The following is a 26,649-nucleotide window of genomic DNA, read 5'->3' as shown; positions in this document are numbered from 1 at the left end:
TCAGCTTTAAAGGGTCTTTCCAACCCAAGCTATTCCATTACTATATGATTTCATTCCTGGTACATGCTTTGTCTAAAACTCTTAAACACTTTTAAAAAGCCTTCAAATACTGTTTTACAGCTCCCCTGAAATTATAATTTCTGGCAGAACTCTTTCCTAGCATTTCAGAAAAAAAATTTCCTTTGCTTCATTTCAGGCCCACGTTTAAGTCACTGTGCATATGGAGAGCCATTTAATCCCTTCCCATCTGAAAAACCTTTGTTCATCTGAAGAATATTACTCTCCCTCTCACTCCCCTCTTCTCCAAAACACAGCCACACACTTCCAGTTCCTTCACCCACCGACTATCATCAAGACCTTCAGCCACCATTGCTGCTGTGCTTAGGAATTTCTCCAATTAACATACATCTTCCTTCAATGAGGTGCCTCAAAAGGGACTTGATATTCTGTTTGAAGCATGAACAAAGGATTATTTTCAAGTGCCTTGCACACAACACTCTTATAAATATCAGCACAAACTTAGTTGCCAACAATGTCACACTGCTACAAAATAAATTAACAAGTGGCTTGCACTCCAGTTTGTGAGGAACTATCAACCCTCTCAGCAGAAATGTAATCCATACAGTCATTTCTCCTATTCCCCCTCTTAACTAGAACTATTTATTGTGAGGACTGAGCACTTGTCTGAAAGAGAAATAAAATCAGTCCAGGTAAGACGTATCTCCAATCCGCTAAGAATATTTTTCATTCTAATCCTGTTTCCCAACATACCTCCCATTCTTCTCTGCTTGATTATTGGTAGTAAATTTAATAAGGATATATGCCATATTACATCACTCAAATCATTAATGAAAATACAAGCCAGCTACAGAACATGTTTTAACAACACCCTGCTTGATAATTGCTGGGTAAGTGAACAACAGATGAAGGCTTTTGGGGTACAGCTTTCTCTGAACTTCTGCATTCACTGCATGACATTTTCATCTGGATTCTATTGCCAATCCTGTAGTGTGACACCGTGTCAAGAGCTCTATTTAAATCAATGGTGTCAAGAGCCCTATTTAAATCAAACTACAAGACAGTCATTGATCTCTCTAGTCCCAAGGCCTGTTATGCTGCCAACAAAGAAAATACGGTTGGTTAAACAAGATTCATTCTTGATGAATCTGTGTGTCCTACTATTTAACAGCAATCTTATACAGACTCCAACAAATAGTTTATTTGTTCTAGAGTTCTTATGCTTAAGGAAGTCAGGTCAAAAAAAAACTGCTTCTCAGTAAAAGCTACTGTTTCTTGTATTTCTACCTAATACAAATATTTTATTTATTTACCATCACTGCAAAATAAACTTCAATACACAACTAAGTAAAAGTTGTGATTGAACTACCATAGATTAGCTACAGAAATATATATTAAATACATAGCTAAACACACACATTTGTGTCCCCCAAGCAGAGTGTAGCAGTACATTAAAAAAAAACTTGACGTTTATCTTAAGATCCTGCACAGAATACCTTAGAAGCAATGGAAGGTATTTTTTGCCATAGCAAGTGCAAAGCTTTCACAGTAATATCACAAGGCTGAGTTTGACAAAGCAGAAATTACTCTGCGTCACACATACAACACAAAGGTAATAAACAATGGAATGATTTTTTTTTCCTTGAACAAGAGATGAAAGGGATCTTCAGGCATACCTGGCTAAAACCACAGATCAGTATTCATCTTGGACATGAAAGCAAGCCTCTGTGACACAAAGGTCCCTGTCCAATACCAGGCTTTCACACCACTCATGTCTACCACCTATTTATTACCATCAGATGTTGGAGTATTTCTCCAGGCCTCCCAAAGCTTTAATATCTCAGCAACTGTACTGCCAGCACCCAGTGCTGCTCCCATACTTCCCATCCTCAGAGCACTACATGACATTTCCCATCCTCCTGAAGCATAGCACTTCCACAGCCTCACCCCAAGCCACCACATCCCCAGTGCTCTCCTGCCACACCACACCACCACCACCACACCTCTCTGCTAGAGATCTCCCACCCATCCCAAAGCTTTTCAAGTCCAGAAGCACAGCACAGCATTTCCCCAGCCATATCCCACAGCCCCCTCTCCCTGCGGACACTGCCTTCCCGCTGATTTCACAGCCCTACCCTGACCCACACTGGCCGCAGCCCCCTGAGCCTTCCTCCCCTCGGAACAGAGCTACCCCACACCCAGCATCACTGCCTCTCCACGCAGGACAGACACCTCCAATTCACTGCACCAGCATCTCCTCGGGGGGGTGTTCCCATCCACTCAGGTGTTGGGAGGCACAGCCAGCTGGGAAGCAGAAGAATACAAACCAGCCAAGGTGGGCAGTAGAGGGTGACAAAGATGCAGATGGAGATGTAAGAGAGAAGAAAGGAAGAAATACCAGGAAAGAAGATTGAGAGAGAAATGACAGTAGACAAGGTATTTTACTTGGCCATAAACCATCCAGAACTAAAGAATAAGGATTAAATTAAAGACCATAAGTCTTGGCTAACCCCATGGACTGTAGGATCAAATTCAAAAGGGTCGCCTAAAGGGACACATTTCCCTTCATGTTCAACAATAATTACTCAGACTTTGTTAAGCTTCAGGAAAACACCAAGTATTTGAAAACAAGAAACTCAAAAGACTGGGGCACTTCGACAAAAGAAAGTGCAAGGTTTTTTATTTTAATGGCAAAACAAAAAAAAAGAAGAAAAAGAGTAGTAAAAAGTATTTTCTATCAAAGAAAGAAATCCTAAAAACTACATTAAACTGTACTGCACTAAATTGTACTAATTTGTTTAATAGAATCTAGCACTCAAACCCACAAGACCTGCAATCCAGGTAGTTAACAGACAGTATTATTTTATATATTCTGAAGATGTAATGGTAGAGTAAAATGGAAAGAAAAGTAAAAATAATCAGAAAAAATATTCTACCTCACATGATACAACTGGCGCTTAAGTGCTCCAGTTAGATATACTAAATAAATATATAAACTTTCTGTTTGCAACACAGCATCTGCCAGTTACAGGACTAAGTCATCATCTAGTAATTTTTTGATCACACAGTATAAAAAGAGAAGTAGTGACAAATATGCAAAATAAACTTCAGGATGATTCTGAATGTTTGATAGTTCAGCCCTCCCACAACCTATTTTTGGAAGTTGGAATTTCAATACCATTAAATCAGAGGAGAAACAACTGGCAAGATACCATATGCAACACCACCAACTGATCTCCAAGACTAATGGGATGCTCCTCACTGCATCCTGAAGCACAGTGTGGTATTTCCCAAGCTAGTTCAAGTATAGAAAACATTCTAGCAACGTAACATGAGCCTTCATGAGAACTACCTCATTATTCTTCATAGAAGCCAATAAAATAAAGGGTAAATTAGTCACTACTGCAGAACACTTCCAATATCTGAACTAGGTTAGGTATCTCTATATCATATCACCTATGGCTTTCATAAAAGTCACACAGTCAGCATCTTTCTTTTAGGACATAAACTGTAATTTAAACTATGCCTTATCACAGTGCAATGTCTCCCAAAAGCTAAATATATATCTGCTGCCTCTGAGGGTGTTTTATAGAAACTTAAGTCAGTAAGAAATTGCTTCACAAAAAAATTGTTGTCCAAAAGAACACAATGTATTATCACAGAATTTTCACATTATTAAATACCTGTATCTAGAGAAGTCATACGAAAAAAATGTAAAGGACTAATAAGTTCTGTCCATCCCATTTCTCAATTTAAATCAGGAAGTAGAAAGCAAGAACCACAGTAAAAAGTTTTGGGTGATTCTTTAAGTCAGACACTAGTCTGAGTCATGTGAGCACAAGCTAAAAATGTATCTAAAAGTAATTAAGAAAGACTCACCAAGTTCATTGAGGCTCTGGGCAGCTTTTGTTATCTCTCTGCTTCCTCCTTGCAGCTGTCCTTGCAGTCTCTTACTGAGATACAAGATGCGTATTATCCTCCGCAGCAAGTCACAGGCAGCCTGCAGGGAAATTGTGGCATTAGGGGATATTATCAGTACATTACAATCACATAATACCAGCACTCAAATGTGAAAACACCTTAGCCAAAAAAGGAAATGTCAACATGAATAAAAACAAGGAACTTAAGAACACTGAAATCCCTTTTCTCCAAAATTTTTTAATGATTCTATGTTATATAGACGAAGACTTTCAGGAGCTGGTAATTATATTCATGGGGCTACTGAGATTATTCTGTCACTACCCATGCATAAAACAAAGGAAACTCAAAATCCCATGACAGAGGCATGTTCTAATTAGAAATGAGCTTTATTTCACCTTGTGCATCTCTCCTCAATATTCCTCCCCCCTTAAAGCTTTACCAAAGTTAAGAAGTTGGCTTTGCTAATCAAATACTCATCCAAAAGAAGTGGTAGCACTTACTTCAGAAGACAATAAAACTTAAAGACTACATTGTTATTACAGATATTGACTCTTATGGTAGACATAGACATAAAAACTAATTCTCAGCAAAACTTTCAGAAGGCCAGTTACCTTCATTCAGCCACCTGGTAGTTCACATTCTTTCATATGTTTATTAAAATAAATGGCATTCCTGGCTAAAAATTAGGAATATGGATGTATACATCATTTTTTATGAACCATATTCATGTGTGCTTTTATTAGCAGCAAAGTAGAATAACAGGCATTGCTGACATCTGAAAATATAATAGTTTCATAATTTTTCACTCAGTTAATATCTCGAAATACATGCTATGGGAACAGCAACATTCTGGAGTGGGTAACTAAAACAGAATTCAGAAATGCAAGTCAGATTTCAGTACAATCATGGATACAGTCCAAAATCTGCATTCATATTAACAAGGGTGGCAACTGAGAAATTTGGAACAAGTATGACATAGTTGTTTGGAGTTATTTTCCCTGGTACTGAAGGCAAAGTCTTCTAAAGTATTAACCTTACTGATGTCAAAATTAATTTAAAATTACTTTAAAAAAATATTTAGTATGCAACAAGACTGAGAACTTCTTTTCCAGACTCAAGTTCAGTTACTGAAAACTGAAGTTGAAGTGCACATATGAAAAATTATACCAGTGAATAATTTCAACTGCTATCCACAGTAGACTTGTACAGCCTGGCAGTCTCTTCCCTATGCCAGTACAAACTAACAATCCACTAATACTTATAGTTTAATTTTATTAAACATCTACACAAAACAAAAAGGAAAAATTAGAAAAAACCCACTGAGGCAAATCAGGGAAAGCCCAATTACTCTCATTGCATTGGGCTCTCTATCACAATCTGAAGTGCAAGTTTTCTACACCTTCTGTGATAACTTAACCACGTGATTTCTATTGCACTTAACGAGAACTGAGGCTTATCCTGCTTTGAGAGATTAATGTATTAATTCATATCTTTAATTAGAAAACTCTTGATCCGCATATCACTTCCATATCTGTGAAGTAAATTTCTGCAAGATTAATCAAAAAAAGCTTCTAGTATAGTGCACTATGCTTCACCAAAAGAGAGGGCATAGTATTACTACTTTGCTTTCAAAATTAATTACTCTCTAAGCCAGTTGTATACCTCTGGCTAATGTTTTTCCCTGGGAATTCATTTTCTGTTATTTTCAAACCATCTTTTACTTTACACACCAAAAGAGTATTTATTTTTTGTTGAATTGTTGCTTATTATTTCCTGTCCCAAGAAACAATCTTTTAAAAGAGAGTAAGAGGTGGGAGAAGTTACATTTAGATACAAGAGAGAAAAAAATGTTTTAATTTCTAGCTCTGGGAATTAGTAGGAGGAAAAAATCCAAAGGCACTGAAGATGCACTCAAAATTTTGTAGTGACTTCTACTGCATTGTACCCTTGACAAAGATTCTGTTTCACTCAAGTATTTTCATTTATGTGAGCTGTCCAACTTAATAAAACTCCCAGTCACAGCAAAAGAATGCTGTATGTAAGGACATGTAACAGAAATAAAGAAGTGTATCTAATGGTGGAGCTGTTCACAGATGCCAGGTGCTCTAACCTGACTACCCATATAACAAAAGTCTGAATTAATTCAGGAAACATTCCCTCCCTGAGTTGATCAAGTATGCTTTTCTAAAGGAGATGCTTTCATCCAAGAAGGAACAAATTCTACTGTTCAAGAAAGAATTATTTTGGAAAAGGCCAGTGGCTCCAGTTAGTCCAAGTAATTTAAAGTAAACTTAAAAACAAACCCCTTTTTTTTTGAGATTACATATTAGATCTCTCCTGAATTTTAAAACAACAGGCCAACAATAACAAAAATTATTGCTATAATTTGAGACATCAAAAAGCTTCTTACTTTTGATCTCAAAATCATTTTAAGAAATCACTGAAAGAAGACTTCACTATAAAGAGAGAGTCACTTGAAAAAGTGCCAGTGTGTAGCTCATACATGCAGGTAATTGAATGTATATATTTTGTTGTTTATAAAGCCTGAAGAAAGAAGAGACAGTCCACCATCTTCAGACTATATTTACTATTTATTTACAGTAGCTCACAAAGACATCTGCTACTGGTAAATATTTTAAAGTAATAACTTTAAAATACAGAATTATTTGGGTTTGTTAAAATGTTTAGCTATTATAAAGTTTTTCATACACCAAAGCACTGAAACAAAAGACCATGCAAAAACACTTAGCTAAACAGAGCTGCCCAGAAAAGAATCCTCTGAAGGACAAACTCCCTGTCTACACATTTCAGATGCTAACCACTCCCGCTTAGCTTGTGATCAAGTACAGAAAGAGTCAGAAGAGGACAGTATGATTTAGAGCAGGAAGTGAGCTTTCCAAGTCTACTGCTGCCTTGGGATGCCATGAAGCTCTAAGAGCAGAGCAAGACAAAATATGCACAAGAACATAGCAGAGATTTAGAATTCAGGACTAGATTTGAAGTTTAACAACAAACTTGCAGTGAGAATGTTTATGAAAAAGCCAGACTATATTAAAAACAATTAAGGATGGCAAAATCTAGCTTTATGCAAGTCATACTTTATTCCTTCAGTTAGTGAGCAGTCCCACAGCAATCACTGCAAAGGTATTAAAATAATACCATCACAAGTACAAGAGGCACTGAAACATCATACATTCCAGCAAAATATACCTGCCAACCCTACAGATTTTGACAAAAGGCAACCTTTTTTACCAGCCATCTATATCTACCAATTGTAGATCAGCTGATAAAATTAGTAAACTTGACAATGTACCAAACCTCAAGTCTTGCATTTAGGAGCAATTTCATGTCATAAGCCCAGCCATCACCAGGAAGTTAATTGTTTGCTGTGCTGTGCCCTTCCTCAACAAATGAGTCCCCCACATAATGGACACTCCAGCAGTGCATTTTTAGGAGGCTGGAGAGCTGAGATTTTACTCAACTCTCCATAAATTCAACTTCATTTATTAATGCAGATGTCTTGACCCTCAACTCCTCCCAGCAGTGTAGTGTAACATAAAGCACTCACAAAGCATCTGCTAACACAGGAAAGGACAGCAGCTCTTGTGATGAGACTTTGACTCTCACTGGCAGAGAATCTGGAATCATCGTTCCTCTTTCTACACTGCTGCTAAAAGAGCAGCCTACCAGGCTCCCACTTACTCTCCACCTCTTTTTCCTGACTAACAACAAAAAAAGTCAGATCTTACAAATGCCCTGGCACAACCTGAATAATGCTGACCCTAGATGGATGCTGCTTTCACACCAGAGAAAAACCCATGTAACCACGTAACAGCCAAGAGGAAGCATCCAAGAAACACTTCCTATGTTCAGGGACTCATTTCTCCTCAGACATCCTTCTGCAGTCTGACTTTGTGTAAGGGCAGGGTAGAAATTATCTTCATCTTTAGCCCCACATTCCCACAACTTTTTCTACAACACAACACACATCAGAGAAAAACAGAAAAATTTGCACCTAATCTGCCACATGGAAGTCATGGGATTTTTGGCCAGTGGCAAAAAGATTAACAGCTGGAGCAGAAAACAACAGTAGCATCTGGCCAAACTGGCTGCACAGAGTGTTAAGAGCTCCCTGCTGAACTTAACTGCTACGGAAAGTAACATAGAAAACAGAAGAGCCAAGAGACAGTGCAGCTGCTGCACCAGTCCCCAGACTAGAAACTGCATGAGTCTGCAGCTTCATCTACTCTACAACAGCAGTCACTTGCAGATGGCAACCTAATAGAGTGTATATCCATAGCTCAAAATTCAGGTAAACTTGCAAAGACAAACAGTTCAAGAAATAACTCATTAAACACTTGTAGGGCAGAGCTGTGTTGCATTTCAAACCAAAAACTTAACAGAATGCAGATACATGACTCCTGAAGATCTATGGAAAAGTTTTCAACTACTATAAAATCATCAATGGAAGTGTTTGACACATATCTCACCATCATTGTGATAAGCTCTCTCCCACCCCTATCCTTTAACAGACATCTACATCCTTCTGCAGACACCACTTATATTTAAAAGGCAGGCACAACTATGCATCTGGGCTTACAAAACTCCAGAACCACAAGTAACTCCTTGAGTTGGACCCTGACTGTTGAAGAAATTTGAAAGAATTAATTCTCAAACGTTTCCTAAACTGCAGCAAAGCCTGCACTAACTTAGGGGCGAAAAGCATCTTCTACACTACAGCACCATAACATTAAATACCAAAATAACACCAACAGTTATGAGAATTTAATTAATCTATGCTCAGAAAACCCTTCTCTCTTCCCTCCATCTCTTCAAAAACTCAATTAGCTAGTGCACAGGTTAATTTACTATTTTTCTGCTAAGCACTTCTCAGTAGCTCTTGAAGAGAAACAAATACCGATTTTCAGAAAAATACTGACAATGAACTACAGGCCACTGGAGTAGAAAAATTGTACTCATGTCTGACAATTGCAAAATAACACATGTGCAAAAAGAATTTTTTTAAAATATGTTTTTCATGCAACTTACTTGAAGTTTTGCTAGCTGAGCTGTGCGAGACACTATTTTGTTGTAGGGGTCAACAATTTTTACTCTAATTCTAAAAACAAGAAGAGAAAATTATTTATAGCAGTGTTAATAAATAGCATTATGGAAGGATTTATACTTTCTAATTGTATAATGAATGTCATACCTATCAACAGTGCTTTGTAGAGCACCAATTCTAGTTTGCATCATTTGGAGGACACCTGCAAAATAAAGTAGATTTTTTTAGACATTTTACATCACTCATCAATTATAGAAACATCAGAAAATTATAGAAAGAGTTTTTCTTCAAATCATAGTAACTACTGCAGACTATTTTAACATAAACCAAAAACATTTCCCCCTTTATAAAAGAGCATCAGAGAAACCAAAATTAGTAAGCATATTGGGAAATAAAATGAGCAGGTCACTTACTGAAGGAAAATGGAAAATGTATTGGTAGAGAACATAAACCTGCATAATAAATATCACTCCAAAATCCATAATTTGTGAAGTTTCAAATAATATTTAGAGGATGCTACTTTCTAAGAGAATGTTGATCAGGACTGCAGTTCAAATTATATAACCTGGTATGAACACCTGAACATGATATATAAAAGTGGCATAACATATTTAACACTATTTATTTAACATAGTGACTAGGACAAAGAGGACTGAGAAGATAAACTATTCTATTCCAAGGTTTTCTTCCTGGGCAAAAGGATCTTGAGCAAAAAGTAAGGTCTCAAAGTCATTGTAAGGTCATCTAATTTAGATTACAAGCAGAGCAAACTAACCTAATCATGTTTGTTCCACATTAGTTTGGCAAAGCAGTACAAGGAAAGCCAACAAGCATGCCTGTTCTTTTCTTGGTAAATTACAAACAAGTAGTAGGCGACAGGAGTCATTTTTGCAATACAGAATCAGCCTGCTGAGAAGTTAATTAAGTTAGACAAACCCAGGCCTATGAAATTATTTTTGTTTCAGTTACTGTTAGCATTCTAAAACATACTACATTTTTGCAATGCCCTGTTTACAAGCATGCCATCAATAAATTAAACTGCAGCATGATACAGTAAGATAGAAGACAAACAAAACTACTACTAATAGTTACATTCAGGTTGTCTTGTACTGTGACCGTATCTCACTCATTTTATATAGATATGTAAATTCTCATCTTTTCCATAATTCAGAACTATTAGCTTAGTGACAGGGTTATGTGTTCAGTTATTTATATATTTGGCATGCAACAGATCATAAGGATGAAGAGATGAGATACAGTGAAAAACTGGCAAAATAGGCTGCATTGTCTACCCTACATCGCAATAATGGGGGAGGGCCAGTGGCACAACGCTGCTGCATCTATGGCTGCAATAGTGCTATTCAGCATACAACAGCCCTCTTCCCAGAGGGCAGAATAGGGATGGGTGAAAAGGCACTGTCCCCTCTCCACCTGCTGTGGAAGATACATGATGATACAAGTTAACCTAATCTTAAAATAACAGCTCAAAAAACCTACTGAACTACCTATAGATGGAAACTAATATGTAGACCAGAGCTGTGTACCAATAAAAAAAGGACACAGGCCTAAAAAAAGAAAAGACTCTACAAGCTGGCTGTACCAATTTGAAATGTTTCATGAGATTCACTTTCACACATCCAAACGACTATGCATGCTATGAATTAGCTCCATAATCTTCACTTGCTAACATACTTGATAAATATTCCAACAGCTATGCATTTCTAACTTTACAATTAAAAAATCTGTTGGCATTTATCTTTTCTTTTTCTTATGAATCCTGACTTAGTGTTTCCTTTAAGAGCATAACCCTAAGTAAATTGAAAACTTTCAACAAATTTGAGGTGAATTGAATTTTATTTTTACTTTGTCATATTAGTTGTAAAACATGCATTATTTGCCACACCTGCCTTATAGAAATGTTTCCTAACTGAGTAGTTGTTTTGAAGTACATCATTCTTTCTTCAGAGCAATTTTAGGAAGAAATGCTTTCAGAAACAACCGTCATTTCAGAAAACAGAATTCCACTGAGCAAAATTGCTGAAGATTGTTACCAGGAGGTATTTATCAGTCACAAGATTGACTGCACATTCCTGTCTACTTCTAATTTGGAGAATGACACATATTTCAGTCTTTTATACTTAATTCTCCAACTGTTTAAAAAGTTATTCAGGAGCTACCATTACTAGATTAAATAGACATTTCTTTAATTTTACAGCTATATGCAAGTACTGACACAAAACAGTGTACCCAAGCAGCTCCAAAGACTAAGGATATAACTATCAGTAACCAGAAACTCTGGTTATGCCAAAACCTGAAAGCAGAAAAAGGAACAAAGATAAATTACTTACAAAGTTACAAAGGGGGTAAGGGGGCATGCTATAGTGATTCTAGCATGTTACAGAGGTAAATATGTGACTGCACAGAAAAACCCATCACAATACCAAACAGTATGACATCCTCAGCAAAGTGACAAAGAGCAGAATGGCAGGTTTAATGAGCTCCTGGCACGAGAACAAATATACTGCAACCATCTTCTATAAGAATCAATGGTTCCTAAGCAAGCCTTTGAAAATCAGAAGTTTATGTTAAAATCCAGGTCTCAAAGAGTGGAATAAAACAAAGGTATGTATTTAATTTAATAGCCCTTCCCTAGTAAAAAATATCTCAACATGGTTTAGATTATGTGTTATAGCCTCTTTGGTTAAGATGTACAAACTATGCAACATATGCATGTGCAACAGAAAAATGGTGCTTATGGCAACAGATACCTACCAATGTTGCAACAAAATTAGGCTTATTTAGAAAAATGTATTAAGAGGTAAAAGAAGGCTTTATTGCTGAAGTTGCTCAGAACATTATCAAAGTACATTTTCTGATGAAGAAGCTACTCCTGAGAATTATCAGTCAAATCTTCTCCTTGGAGCTCCATCTACTGACCTAAGGGGAAAAAAAAAAAAAAACAACCTGCCACATGTTACTCCTCAGAAATCAGATCTAGAGGGGTCATTAGGGGCCAAAGTTGGCAGTGAAGATGTTCCTGCACAGATCCTAAAAGTGCTTCCTCCACTGTAAGTATAGTCAGCACAATATAACAATATTTACCTTCCAGGGATTCAATTCCAGTTGCTTGGGCCAACAGATCTTCATGTCTTGCAACAACCTTAAAAAAAAACAATACAGAAATCAAAACAGAAAAATGGGGTCATGAGCCTAAAAGAAGTATTAAATATATCACCATCATTCCTACATTAGGCATTTAAGGATCAGCATCCCTACATTAGCCAGATACAGGAAAAAGCAGGAATATCTTACAGGAGAAAGGGTATTAAGAGCACAAGTTGTTTTAACTCACAAAAGCAGCAAGCTCAGAATGATAAGAGGGTCAGTAATTAATCAAGACATGCAGCAGAGCTGACATCTTAATTAAAGCCAGTAGAGCAATCATATTTCAAGACATCTTGATATTTAATAATAATTGTAAATGTGAACTTATTAATCACACCATAATAATGCATATTCTTTTTTTTTTTTCTTTTTATGACCTTTATAAACTAGTTCCCAAAGAACTTATTAAATGGGGCAGGGGGAGGGAGGAAGCAAGTTTTGAAACTACACACAAACTTAGCAAGTGTTCTCATTGCAATGTCTACTGTGGATTTATGATTTCTACACAAAAAAAAGTCCTCTTCTGTATTAACTCAAAAGCCTTTCTGAAGGTGTAGAGGTGTGTCAACATAGCTTATATCTGCCCAGCTAAAGGTAAGTCTTAGGGCTTATGCAGCTCTTCAGCACACAATGTAAGAGTGCAAGCTCTCCCTATCTTCTCACAATGCCATGCTGAAACATGGCCTCAAGTGTTTATAACAGTTGATCCAATCATTTGGAAAGAGTCTTCCTTCTTACAAGGAAGAGTAAAATAGCATACAGTGATAAGACTACAAAAACTGAATCAGTACATGGCTGCCTGGCAAGAGCATTGAGTGTGAGCTTAACTGAGCTGTCAAACTCACTACTAGTTTACCTGCAAGTTGTACTTTTAGTAACTGCTTGCAGATGACACTGGACAATTTCACAAGTTAAAAGTTTGTAAGATTACTAAATTTTTGACTAGTTTATATCAATCATCCCAGAATAACAGGTATACTTTAGACTTACTTGTAAATGCAGCTCTTTGTCCAACTGACTAATACCTTGAGCAAGTTTAGCCAGTTGCTCAGCTATCACAGCCTGATGGATGGACTGGGAAGTGTAAGCTTTCACATCAAAGTCTTCTCTGAAGAAGTCAGCATAACATTCTGAAAAAGGATTTAGGATTTTAGGGTTTTATTTTCACGGTTCAGAAGAATTCAACTGTATTTATAGCCCTAGAGTGTACAGATCTCTGACCTTCAATTTCTTCAACATAACAATAAATGTTCTCTACATCACATAGTACAAACGTCAGAAGAGGCCACAATCATGAGAAAGAGGTCTGGAACTGGTAACTGAGGTTTGTGTTTGCTTTGGGTTTTTTTTTTGTTTGGTTTTTTTTTTGCAAATGGTGATATAGTCACATGTTTCTTTATTCCCCACACCTTTGTCTTGAGCAGAATACACTAAAAAGTATCAATACCTTATTTTCTCAAGCTTTACAGTGTAACCAGGGTGAAGCTGTTGAGCCTATACCCATAACTAGACACACCAGTCAGCTGCCGAAAACTGACACGTAGCTAGAGACAAAACTTCATGAAATCAAACCGGATTTCGACAACGGTGTGAGTTTATAAAACAATTATAAAATGATACAGCAATTATGACTCTGGATCACGCAAGACCAGCGTTCCCAGACAGCTACTCTTAATTCATCTTCGCCTCTCCTGCCAGTGCAATTTTTTTCTTCGGGAGCAAGCGAGCCCCAGCGCACACTCCGCGGTCCCTCCCCGCGCCGGGCACCGCTCCTGCGCCCGAACTTCCCGAGACTCGCGGGCGCGGGGCTCCCCCGCCCGCCCGGCCCAACGCCGCCCTCACAGGGACCCTCCGGGCCGCCGCGGACGGGCCCCGGCGCGGTGCTGGCGGCGGGGGCCGTGCCCGGCGCTGCCCCCCGAGCCCGCGGCCGCGCCTCACCGTCCGCCCGCAGCTCGGCGAGCGCCGGGGCGGGGGCGGCCCCCGCCTCCTCCATGCTGGCGGTGCCGGGGCCCGCGCGTCACGGCCGGACGCGGCGCGCCGCGATGATGGCGAAGGCGCGCGACGGAGCGGGCGGCGGCGGCACGTGGTGAGCGGGGCCGCCGGGAGCCAGCGCGGCCCGGGCCGGGCCGGGCCGGGCCGTGCCGTGTCGTGTCGCGATGACCCGTGCCGTGCCGTGCCGTGCCGTGCCGTGCCGTGTCGTGTCGTGTCGTGTCGCGATGGGCCGGGCCGTGCCGGGATGGGCCGTACCGGGATGGGCCGTGCCGAGAGGGCTGCCCCCGGCACACCGCGGGGCAGCAGCTTCTGGCCGGACGTTTCACCAGAACGCAAGTGCCGTGTAGATTGAGCTGCTCTGCAGCACGGCCTGTGAGAAGTAGCCGAACGGCGAACGTTTCAGACGCTGTTTGTTTTTCTAGATGCTGAAAGGACTGTTAATTATACATGAGTGATGACATTATAGAAACTGAAGAATGCCAACGAAAAGATCCCATGGATTTGTTTCATTCTGGGCAAGTTGTAAAAATATGTGCTCCTATGGTCCGCTATTCAAAGTAAGTAACTGTCACGTCAGCTCTGTCATTTTCTCTGTTTAGAAACTCGTTTCTCAAATTTATCGTTACTAAAAATGGGGGATTACTTTCTTCTCTTATATTTAAGACAGATATAGATGTGGGACACGTTTTATTTTACGTATTTTCGTCATAGATCTACACATATCCAACATCCCCACGATACTGCATGTTAGAACAACATTTCAAGGTAGCTAATCAGAAAAGCGCCTTAACTATTTACCTCTTAATTTCCATGTGTCTACAGGTTGGCTTTCAGAACCTTGGTTAGGAAGTACAGTTGTGATTTGTGTTACACACCAATGATAGTGGCAGCTGATTTTGTGAGATCTGCAAAAGCCCGAGACAGCGAATTCACAACAAACAAAGGTATTATTTTGAATAAACCATTGTCTCGTCAGAATGTTTTATGTGGTCATAAGCCGAATTGACCAGGTGAATGAAGTGGGTCACACAATTTGACATCTGTTAACAATTTTGGTATGATTATAAAACCACTGAAATATTCTAAGTGAGAGTAAGCGCAGTTCAGTGATAGGGGGTCAAATGAAATAGGTAAAACCTTGTCTACACCCGAAATCAAGGCCTCCAAAGTGATTTATATCTGTGGGAGTTGACCACGCATAGCTGCTTACTCATTCCTTCATTCTCCCAGTGGCACAGGGCAGAATAGAAAAAGCAAATGCAAGAAAAATTCATTTGTCAAAATAAAGGCAGCTTAATATGTAAAGGAAAGAAAAATGTAAATTAACAAACAAGTTATGCAAAGGCAATCACTTCCTACTAGCAGACCAATGCCCAGCTACTCTCCAAGCAGTAGTGCTCTGGAACAAAAATTCCATGTCCGAACCCACTCTTTTACTTTCTCTGTCATTCCAGTTTACTTGCTGAGCTTGATGTTATACAGTATGGATTACTCCTTGTTCCTGTTTGGGTCAGCTGTCATAGCTTTGTCCACTACAAACTTCTTGCCCACCCCAGTCTGTTTGTTGGGGGTAGGAAAAGCACAGTGAAAAAACCAGGAAATTTTGACACTGTGAATGTACTTAGCAACAACAGCCAAAATAATTGTTTTATGAATTATCAACACAGGTCTTATCACAAAATCCAAAATGCAGCACCACACAGGCTACTATAAATGAACTTCAAATAAGTTTGACAAGTAACTCCATCACAGCTAGATCAGGTACAAGATGCAAGATAGCAGTAAGATTCTTTTTCTAGTTGTTTCATGTGTGTTTAAGAGACAAACATTTAACTCATCAGGAAAAGTGTTCTAGTCTCTAGCAAGAATAAGAGTGTTACTAAAGGTGAAAAAAGTAATAGACCAGGCATTGATACAGTGGAGTCAAGGACTGACAAAAGAAGGGTTTGTATTAGTCAGACTGGAAGGTGGAAAGGGCTGTTGGTGGATGACTCAAGAAACAAGTGCAAGAAAGCACAAAAGAGACCAGAGGTTTAAGCATGGCTGGAGTTGAGGGAGAGAAGCAAGGCTTCAGGCATGGTGCATAACCAGAACACCTATAAAAAGAAGAAGTATGAGGACTTACACAGGGTTATTGCTGTAAAGAGATTTGAAGTATGTGGGAAGAGGTGACGAGAACGATACAGATCTGTTGGCATGAAGTGGCTGCAGCAGAACAGTGTGACAAGGAATGTATGAGCATGGGCTGCAGCTGAAGGAATGAAAAGCACAGCTAACATGCAAGTAAGATCAGCATGCAGGGTCCATAAATTGGGATGATTTAGTCTATTCAGGTCACAGAATTTGGGGTTTCATAAGTGTATATGTAATAGGGAAAGTGTATTTCACTGCTTTAACTTTGTCTGTGTATTATAGTGCATTATTCAAATAGAGCAATTACAGAGAAAATTCGTATTGGAAAGCACAGGTAGACTCTTATGAGTGGAATGCAACTTTAAAAAACATTAATAACTCATTGTAAATGAGAATAAATGAGTAAGAACATAACTGACTCAAATATATATGGTTCAAAGGTCCACGGTTACTAGTTTGCCCACCTTGAATGTACTTAAACTTCTGATCTACACAAAATGCGGTGGCGCTGAAGTTCTATGGATTTCAGATATAGAGTGCATTCTAGGGGGAGCTGGGACAGGGAAAGAGAAGATTAAATATTTTATTGTTGTAAACATCTTTTCCCTACTTAGTTGTTTTATGCTGTCCTTAATTTTACAGGCCTGTAAAACATTCTGCTTCACGCTTTGACCAGATTATAGTATTTACATTATTAGCATTTAAACTTTTTGTGTGGTTTTACGTTTAACTTGCTGGCTGTTTGGGGATTTTGTCTTCTAATTAGTGGAGTAGGTTTGCAATTTATGTTTTACATTTTCTTCTGCTTCAACGTTTTTTTCTTTTGTATTTCTCAAAGGTAGCTATTCTTTGTGGCTGCTGCTAAAAATTTTGTATGCTAGACTCAGTATTTTTATTAATTAATGCTCAACAAAGAGAAACTAGGCATGTGGGCTTATTCTAAAATATTAGGTATAACAATGTAAATCTCCTCAGCTGGACACTGTATTAAAAGGACACTTTTGAACATATATGTGTGAATTTTTTTTGCTTGCTGGATTTTTAGGTGACTTCTATAAATGTCTCAGCTTGATTGAGACTTAGCCTTCTTACTTAATCTCCACCATTTCAATAACTTGTTATTTTCTTCTAAAACAGAAGAATGTTCAGAAAGCACTTGTAGTCTCTTTAGTATAAGAAGCACACTTGTTTGTGCATTTGTTGGATCATCTCTTTCCATTAGTGCTTAGATACCACACTGCTTCTTCTTAACTACAGCAATTGTTTACATGGAAAGTGAGTGCTGAGACTGCTTGAGATACTTGAGATGCCTTTAATGTAATGCAGTAGCTGTAAAAGAGGAACTCATGTTCCAGATGACCATCTGGCTCTCTGCAGGGGCTTAGTAAATCACAAGTAGTTCAGCAGACCCAAGCTGAGGAGCACTGGCACTTTGGTTTCTCACTAGAGACAAAGCTGCTAGAGCTGCTTGTGCACACGTGTGCTCATTCCAATTCTGCGTGTCACACTGTGGACAAATAACAGCCATGTTGGCACAGAAAAGGAAAATGATAGGCTGGGATGAGGAAGGTGGTGTGTGGCGTTTTAGTTGATTCCTGAAGGATTGCTTCTGTAAGCAAGTTTCCTACCTGGCAGGATAGATAGCCATGTCAGCAAAGAGGCAGCATGCAGACAGGAAGGGGCAAGCTAGGAGGGGAAGCATGAAGGCTGCTGAAAATTAGAGAATACCTAGTTTCATAAATGATCTTTGTGAAAGTTTAGCAACTGACCAGTGTCAGTTAGAAAGTGTGTGCTAAGCCAGCAACTGTGTAGTACATCTATATTTGTCTGAATTCCCACCTCTGTTAATAGACATACTCACATAGTAAGTAAACCCTGACCAGCTACCTTTGTTTATTTGTGATTGAGGGCTTACAGAACCACAAAATAGATGAGCTTGGAAGGACCTTTGTAGGTCCTGTTATCCACCTTTGTAGGTCCTGTTATCCAGCCACCCTGCTCATGCAGGGTCACCTATACCTGGTTGCCAGGTTCATGGTCAGACAGTTGTACAATATACAAAAATAGCATTCAAAATTTAGAACTCATTCCTTTTATTTTCTGGGAATTTTTAAATTTCTAAATATCTTTTCATTGGCATAGGTGATCACCCACTGATTGTTCAGTTTGCTGCTAAAGAAGCACAGGTTTTGTGTGATGCTGCCCACATCATCTGTCCTTTTGCAGATGGAATAGACCTAAACTGTGGCTGTCCTCAGAGGTAAAGATTTGAAAAAGCTGGGTAAATATGGGGAAATAGTTAAAAGACTAAAGATGCTTGTCTTCCTTTTCATCATAATTTCTATCTTAATCTAAAAATAGATTTCAGGAGAGTAAGAGCTTTTAAACCTGTCAGAAATGTCTGTGTGGTAAGACACTGTTCTGAGTGCTCCCAGATGCCTGTCACTACGGTGAGACTGGGAAAACGATATGTATTTGCCAACTTGCCTTTTTTAATTTCTGAGATACTGAGTGTTGGCTCAGAAATGTCCATCCATTTTCAACTGCTGTTAAATGTGCACTACTAAAAAGAGCTTGCTGCAAATAATTTGCAGAGTATTTTGAATCATGATATTGCAATTTCCAGAATAATGAGGCAAGTCTGCGATGTCTCAAACTTCTGCAAGTGAAGGATAGTCTTTAAAATGAGATTATACAGATAAAGTAGTGAAAATAATTTCTTCCATCTTTTATTAGATTTATAAATATAGTGAATTAGTGATACGCTTAAATTGATAAAGATTTTGTCTTGACAGTGAAACAGAGTGGTAAGATTATTCCTAACTGGTTCAGTTGAGAACCATATATTACATGTGTGTCAGGCAGTCTTTTTCTAATGAAGACATGAAAAATATAGGAAAGTAAAAGATAATATTATGGTGCAAATAAATTTAATTTCTCTATTCTAATTAGGTTTTCTTGACCTAAAACTATAGTATTTGAGAAAGACTTTCTGGAGAGATCTGAGGCTTCTGCATGGAAGTATTGGGTTTTTTTTAAGCTAACTACAGTTAAGTATGTCAAACTGTCTGTTCCTTTTAGGCCAAAAATACATGCTTACATTTGAATCATTTTTTTATTGTGCAAATTAGTTTCAAAATAACAAAAGTTGGTGTAATTTATGTGCCTTTATAAGAAAAAATATTTTTTAAAATGCTGCTGTTAAGTGGAAGCAAAGGTTATTTTTGCCAGTCAAAATAGTGAGACCAGAATACCACTAAAATAATATCCTCACTTGCACTTCAAAAGATCTTCCTTTTCAATATGAAGTTGTCATCTATTTAAAAGAAATCCATGACAAAGGGAAGGGAAACATCAAATTATTTCTTCTATGCATGCACTGGATATTAAATTTGATTCTTATGAGTCCATTCTGTGAACAGAAAGTTGAGCTTAAAGAGATTACTAACTTGTCCAAAGTTCTAGTAGCACAGTGGAGATGGAACCAGGATCTATAAGCTGTACCAAACTGCAAACAGATAATTGATCTACAGGCTGCACTATCTCTGTTCACTTAACCGCACGTTCTGAGGTCATAACGAAAGAAACAGATGTATGTGACTGATACTGATCTGCATTTTTTCAGACGTAGAATATGAACGTTCTTTTTTTTTTAAAGATGGGCGATTTCAGAAGGTTATGGTGCTTGCTTAATAAATAAACCTGAGCTTGTTAAAGATATGGTGAGACATGTACGGAATCAGATCGACAACCCTAAATTTTCAGTATCTATTAAAATAAGGTAGGTCTAACTTAAATGCTATTTGTGGTACATGGAAGAATCCTTTTTTGTTTTTCTTTCTTAAAGAATTTAGTGTAATAGTAATAATATTTATAATTCTGTTAATGCAATACTACACATTATAGTAATTTCATACGTGTGCAGACTGCTGAGATTTTTTGACTCAGATGTCTGGGGCAAGTAATACAAAACTTAGAACCAGTATAGCCTTTGACTACCTACCCAAATAACATACTGCAAGTTAGAGTTCTCTTGCAATCCAAACAACATGAAAGTACAAGTTAAAAGATTAGGGCTTCTATAAAAGAAAAGCAGTGCATAGTCTGTATCATCACAAGTATTTGCTTTTTGAGCTACTAGAGAGCAGAGCCACAGTTGCAGTTGGGTATAAAGGGATGGGTAACAAAACTGGGAGTTGGTTCCATAGCTGCTTTAAGGAATACATTCTGCTTATCTACATCAGCTTCTAAACTTCTGCAGACTTGCTTTGCATTGCTTTGTGTGCAGCCCAGAGAAGAGATGACTCCAGGGACACCTTACAGCAGCCTTCCAGTACCTAAAGGGAGTCTACAAGAAAGATGGAGACAGACTTTGTACAAGGGCATGGTGTGACAGGACAAGGGAGAATGGCTTCAAACTGAAAGAGGGCAGGTTTAGATTACATATTAGGAAGAAATTCTTTACTGTAGAGGTGATAAAGCCCTGGAACAGGTTGCCCAGAGAAGATGGGCAGAGATGCCCATCCCTGGAAGTTAGTAAGGCCAGGTTGGATGAGCTCTGAGCAGCCTGTCTAGTGGAAGATCCACTGCCTCCCCATAGCAGGGGAATTGGAACTGGATGGTCTTTAAGGTTGCTTCCACCCTGAACCATTCTATGATTCTATGGCCATTCTTGATCCATTATTTAACCATATATCCTATGTGCTTATTGCTATTTGTCATTTAAGTTGCAACTCAGTTTCCAATTCTTCTGGAAAGGGAAACTATTATAAATTGGATTGGGGTTTTATTCCCCACAAAATATGCAAAATCATGTTGCTGATTTTAGATTTTTTTGGGTACCCTTGCTCAATCTCTATAAAATTTACCATGTATATTACCAAGATGTGATATAATTGGGAAATGTTAAAGTAAATACCAGTTTCTATACACTAAACTCATACATCTTTAAAAAAAAAATCAAGCACTGTTTTCCAGGAGTAATATTGTAATTATATGTTATTTATGGAAATCTGTGGTAATTCCTCCTTATGGAGGAGTGCTTTTTATATAGGCCAGGAAATTTACTTCCTACTGCTTTCATTCCTTGCAATTTTAGGATCCATGAGGACTTAAAAAGAACAGTTGACCTGTGTCAAAAAGCTGAAGCAGCTGGAGTTTCATGGATTACAGTACATGGGAGAAGTATAGAAGAAAGGCATCAACCTGTACATTATGATGCAATTAAAATAATTAAACAAAGCATGTCTATACCTATTGTGGCTAATGGAGATATTAAATCTTTAAAAGAAGCTGAAAATGTTCATCACTTAACAGAAGCAGATGGTAAGATTAAACATACTCTATTTTCTAAGTAAACTTACCAGATTTCAAGGTATTTATTTTGAATGTAAGTAGGACATTATTTGAGTGCTTTCTCTCCTTGAAGAGACAAATGAAAGAGGATATTTTAGATGCCTTAAAAAACTCATAAGCAGAATCACTGGTAATCATCAGAACACTAGAGCACTGCTATTCAAAGCCACAAATAATTATTTCCAAGGCAAATTACAAAAGCTCTGTGATTAATTATGCTATCTCATCACTGAGTAGTGGAGTTCAGGGGACCTTCAGACATTCTGTCTCTTTATGGAGCTGATCATCTTTTCAAGAACTGTAAACTTCCACTTGGAAATCTCTATTTCCTGCACATGGGAGCAGATTTCTTACAGTAAAAACACCATGGAAAAGGGATATATTATTAAGCCAGATGGTTAACTTCAAGGACACAGTGAAACATTGCACTTTCATTTCAGTCATAAAATCTGGAGAGTTTTTGCGATTATTTAGTCACAATAGATTCCTGCAACTGTCTGTGTTTTCAAGACGATATGGAAATTTGTTATATATTCTGAAAAGATGATCTGTATCTACAGACTTTGTATCTTCCAGCTAGAGAAAAACAGGAAAGAGAACAGTATATGTGGCAGGTTTCTGCTGACACTATTGCTGTTTAATAGCTACAACAGAAATTGAACTGAACTGCCATGCTGCTTACAGTGACTTTCCCCCCAAATACAGAGCAGGAAGGAAATGCATAACACAAAAAAAATGCTCTTATAGTCCACCTGACCTTCTTCACTACTAAAAATATTAAGCATTCAATTTTTTCTGTCATGGACAATGACAAAATAAAATTTTCATTTTTGATCATCTTATTTTTTAAAAAAACGGAGTGTGATAGATTGTATCTTGATAGTACAGAAAAACAGAATCCCTTAATTACATAAAAATTACAATAAAACTTGTATGAGTTTTTCTGACAGTATTAGATTAGAGTTGCAAATACACTACATGCTTGTTCAGAAAGATTTACTGCAGATCAAGAGTCCTAAAATGTACTTAATTGAGCCATTGAGCTCTTAGTGGAAGAATGACAGTGAATAAATAGACTGAGTTGCACAGAAAACTATTGGTCCTCTTGTGTCTTTCCATCTTTCCAATTTTGTGTTACAAAGGCAATAAATGTGTGTAATTAATAAGAACAAAGTACTAATTAGTTGCAGTTTCAAAAGAAGGGAAGAAATGCTTCTGTGACCTCTGTTTAGTTTCAAAATTTCTGGAACATGTTGATAGGTGTTGTAGATACTCTGAGGTTTGCCTTGTTCAATGGATTTCTCTGATACAGCTGTAACACTCATCCCCATTGTTCTCCCATTACTATCTGTAAGCTTTGGGTGGGTGTCCTAAGGGATGTTGCACAAAACCTACAGGAAGATTATGCATAAAATTCAAACTAGAATGTAACCTATGCTTTAATTTCTGATTTGAAGGTGTAATGGTGGCTAGAGGACTCTTGGCAAATCCAGCTATGTTTGCAGGATATGAAGAGACACCTTTTCAGTGCATCCAGGACTGGGTTGACATTGCTCTTGAGCATGGAACTCCTTTTACGTGTTTTCACCACCACTTAATGTACATGATGGAGCGCATAACTTCAAAACAAGAAAAAAGAGTTTTTAATGTTTTATCAAGTACCTCAGCAGTACTAGATTATCTGAATGACCACTATGGTTTGGGGTAAAGTATGTATGTTAGTCCTATGTAAACTTGTTGATAAACTGTAAAAGTTTTAATTGGGTTTTTACTTTTTAGTCACATTTGTATATTGTGTAAGTATTTTCACCACAGTAAAACATTATCATTTGGATGATACTTTATATTTTTACGTCTCTATTCTTCACTCTAGAGAATATTCAAGATTCTAGAAATGTGGAATTCTATTTACAATCCACTACTATAGAGAGGATCGATTATTGTAAGGCCCCAGCATTTTAATTTTTCATCAGATAATTGCTTACAGCAATATGATTGCAAAACTAGGGCCTTTCTTACATTAAACCTCCTAAAATCAGGACTACTTATAATGACAGTAATTTCAGACCAAAAGAATACAAAAGGAACAATTTTAGACATTTTTGCTGTAGATAACATAAGCTTGAAGCCCATCACATTATCCTTTTTTAAATTTCATGTTTCTTTTGCAGCCTAAATCTTTGTAACTTATTTATAACTTAGAAAAATTACATACCTCTCATAAGAAAAGAAACACAGAATAGATAAACAATTATGGACAGAAGGAAGAAGGAAAATGAAGAGGGAAAGAAGAAAAAAGGAAAATGAGGATAAGTACAAACTTAGCTGAATCTAAAAAACAGGACTTTTAAGTTCAATCTAACTAAATTCAGTTTGGTTTATCTACCATAGAATAATTGTATACAAAATTAAATCCCTATAATCTACCAAACCTGAACTTTTTAGGTCAAAGAAAAGCTGACAGATTCTCTCAGTGGGGCTCTTGCAGTCCTTTCTGCCTGCTGGCGTGTTGCTTATCAAAGCATGACAGCCACTTCTCTTTGAATCATTAATAGGAGTGAAATAGTGAAAATTAGAACAAGATAATAACATTACACACCAGCTACATTTGTTCTGCAAGGGAAATTTCACAAAACTGTACAGTACAATTATTTGTAATCAAATCTTTTTCTTTATATGTTTACACAAAAATTCATACCAAAAATTGCCGAGTTTTCTGACTGTGATTGTTCTGTGAATATACATGTGAATAGTTGCAAATTTTCTAAATAAAATTACTTGGTTTTGTATGCAGTTGTAATTTTTTTTTATTATACAGCAATCTGGAGTAGGGAACTTGCTTTTGATGCTACTCTCCAAATCTTGTCATAGTTCAGGTATCTTAAATTATCACCATTTTAATGCAATAGTATAAAATACTTGATTATTTTTCATAATGAATATGCTTGACTTAGGCATATAAATAAAAGTTTGAAAGGCATGACCCAAGTCATCAAGTCCAGTTCACCATTTAAGGCAGCAAAGTTATGTAACTCTTCTGATGTGAGCACCTTCCCGATGTGCTAACAAATGGAAAACTACAGCCATGCTTTGCTATCCTGGGCTAATTGACACAACCTCTGCAACCACTTTTGGTGTGTCTCCCTTCAGACAACTATTTTTTCACTCTTCTGGACTGTAATGTTTTCTTGACATTAGTTGGGCACAGCTCTGTATAGCATTCCAGGTAAATTCCCAGGAGCGTCTTCTGCAGTTAATACTACTTCTAACGCTTCAATTTTCCTTAACAAATATTTATCATGTAAATTATGAGCTCCCAGTTTTAGAGCAAAGGTTCTTACTTCCCAACTGCATGACTAGGTATTTTGTACTGGCAAATTTCCAATATCAAGTTCATCCACTTACGTTGCAACACTGTTCTTCTCAGTTCTGAAATGCCTCCAGCCTCCTCTGAAGTAAAACTATTGTAGAAGAAAAGGATTTGTGAAAGTATTAACTAAGCCCTTTGTTGCCATTTTCTTAAGAGTTTATGATTTCGCTAGCAACTATTATATGTAGCAAACTCCCGTTAGCCTCAAGAAGCCGAGAAGAATTTTATTATAGATAACCAACACAAAGGCTTTCTTTATTTTTTCTGTAGTAGTGGGAAAATTAAATTTTAGAGGACTGGAAATACCTTGACCTGTTTAGGAACTGAGTACTTAATGATTTTGAAGACACCAGTTGTTGTGCCTGTGTGAGATTAATCACAGAGGTTTCTGCCTGAAATACAAGACCTATGTTGCTGCTAATATTGGTAGCAATTATGGAGTGCTTGATCTGGCGTTTTATGTATCGTAGAAATCAATGGAAGTTCATAATCCCTTTTCAAGGGTGAAATCAATTGTTCACCTTCCATTCTGAATTTTGTATGCATCTGAACATACTTCATCTGTGTTTCCATAGAATAAACTGCAAAGTTGGAGTCTTTAAGCCATACTTTGAACACAATACTGTTCCAATATGCATAAATTGCTATGGATGAGGCTTATTCACCTACCAGTGTTATTTTTAGAATATGGTCATTAAGAATATGGTCATTCTCATTTTAAGACATTTGAATATGGAAAAATACTAATTTCCTGTTTAAAATCACTGGATGTAGTCCTTCCCCTGTATATGTTACTTTCAGCATCACCAGATGATCAGTCCTTCTATTTTCTGGTTTTTAAATGTTGTGACATAAGTACAAAGCAAGTAACATAAGATACAAAGCATTGTTTCCTATTTTAGGTTCTTTGCCTCCTGTAATTGATCCTTTTCTTTATGTTAAAGCACCCTGCACAACAATACCATATTTTCATAATACCTCTACGCTTTTGCAACTTTTATCTTGCTACAGGAACCCCAGCACTCTCACACAGCCTATACAGTTCCATTTTCTCTATTGCCTGTTGTTAAATTTCTTAGGTCTGTTGGGTTTGTGGTTGGCCAAAAGCAGTGTGTGATGATAAGGCTGTCACAGAAGCCAAAATAGAACACAAGTTTAAACTTTCTTTTGTTTCAAAAGAGAATTAGTTGATTTCACTCCTTTAACCAGCTGTTAATATACAGGTATTTCCTATTTCTGTTTCTGAATATTTTGTCACCTTCCTGATGGAAGAGGAAGGTATTTCTTTTAACTGTAATGCTTGAAGGTTTGTGAATTTTTTTCACTAAAGCAACCAGCCATTTTATATGTGTGTGTGTGTGTGCGTATAGTATGGCATCATATTCATCATATGGTGGTTCAGTACATGAGAGACGGCCTTAGATCAACAACCCAGACTTCTCCAGCTTCAGTTAGACTTCCTTCCAGGAGCAGCAGAGTGTACTCAACAGGAGAAGAGAGCTCTCACAGATGTTTGCAGGAGATGTCTCTTTTTCTTCAGATGTCATTTCGGGTTGGTGGGGAACATGCATCAGCTGCAGAGGAAGTGCATAGTGATCACACTCACAGTGGGCTTTTCTGAGACCTTATG

General features: G+C 37.7%; 2 protein-coding genes across 5 annotated transcripts in view; one reads left to right on the top strand and one right to left on the bottom strand.

The window, feature by feature from the left end:
• The window catches only part of COG5 (component of oligomeric golgi complex 5), a 172,477-nt gene extending 158,263 nt beyond the window's left edge, over positions 1-14,214 (bottom strand). Inside the window, exons 1-6 of one of the 2 annotated variants that reach the window (XM_021539126.2) lie at positions 14,108-14,214; positions 13,160-13,299; positions 12,107-12,164; positions 9,152-9,206; positions 8,989-9,058; positions 3,898-4,018 (exon numbers count right to left, since the gene is read on the bottom strand). In XM_021539126.2, coding sequence (XP_021394801.1) covers positions 3,898-4,018; positions 8,989-9,058; positions 9,152-9,206; positions 12,107-12,164; positions 13,160-13,299; positions 14,108-14,162 — 499 coding nt within the window. In that variant the 5' untranslated portion in view covers positions 14,163-14,214. Of the gene's footprint in view, positions 1-3,897; positions 4,019-8,988; positions 9,059-9,151; positions 9,207-11,776; positions 11,942-12,106; positions 12,165-13,159; positions 13,300-14,107 lie in introns of those variants that run through there. The other variant, XM_077783629.1, reaches the window with a different exon arrangement.
• DUS4L (dihydrouridine synthase 4 like) lies at positions 14,196-24,438 on the top strand. Of its 3 annotated transcripts, XM_021539137.3 has the most exons (7): positions 14,196-14,255; positions 14,584-14,718; positions 14,984-15,105; positions 18,437-18,554; positions 19,953-20,075; positions 21,393-21,619; positions 23,107-24,438. In XM_021539137.3, exons 2-7 carry the CDS (start codon positions 14,609-14,611, stop codon positions 23,355-23,357), a joined length of 951 nt encoding a protein of 316 aa, XP_021394812.1. In that variant the 5' UTR covers positions 14,196-14,255; positions 14,584-14,608; the 3' UTR covers positions 23,358-24,438. The 3 variants fall into 3 exon arrangements, with proteins under 3 accessions (XP_021394812.1, XP_077639757.1, XP_077639756.1); XM_077783630.1 differs by lacking the exon at positions 14,196-14,255 and having other exon boundaries at positions 14,279-14,718; XM_077783631.1 differs by lacking the exons at positions 14,196-14,255; positions 19,953-20,075 and having other exon boundaries at positions 14,278-14,718.
• The last annotated feature ends 2,211 nt before the right edge of the window (positions 24,439-26,649 follow it).

Source organism: Lonchura striata, chromosome 5 (genome assembly GCF_046129695.1).
Source record: "Lonchura striata isolate bLonStr1 chromosome 5, bLonStr1.mat, whole genome shotgun sequence".
NCBI lineage: Eukaryota > Metazoa > Chordata > Aves > Passeriformes > Estrildidae > Lonchura > Lonchura striata.
Note: the sequence above shows the minus strand (reverse complement) of the source record. Positions and strands in the feature narration are given on the sequence as shown.

What these genes read in the sequence shown, in the direction of transcription:
- DUS4L (XM_021539137.3), top strand. Translation starts at nt 14,609, where the DNA reads ATGAGTGATGACATTATAGAAACTGAAGAATGCCAACGAAAAGATCCC. An exon ending in CCTATGGTCCGCTATTCAAA is followed by an intron (nt 14,719 to 14,983) that starts GTAAGTAACTGT and finishes ATGTGTCTACAG; the next exon opens with GTTGGCTTTCAGAACCTTGG. An exon ending in TCACTTAACAGAAGCAGATG is followed by an intron (nt 21,620 to 23,106) that starts GTAAGATTAAAC and finishes TCTGATTTGAAG; the next exon opens with GTGTAATGGTGGCTAGAGGA.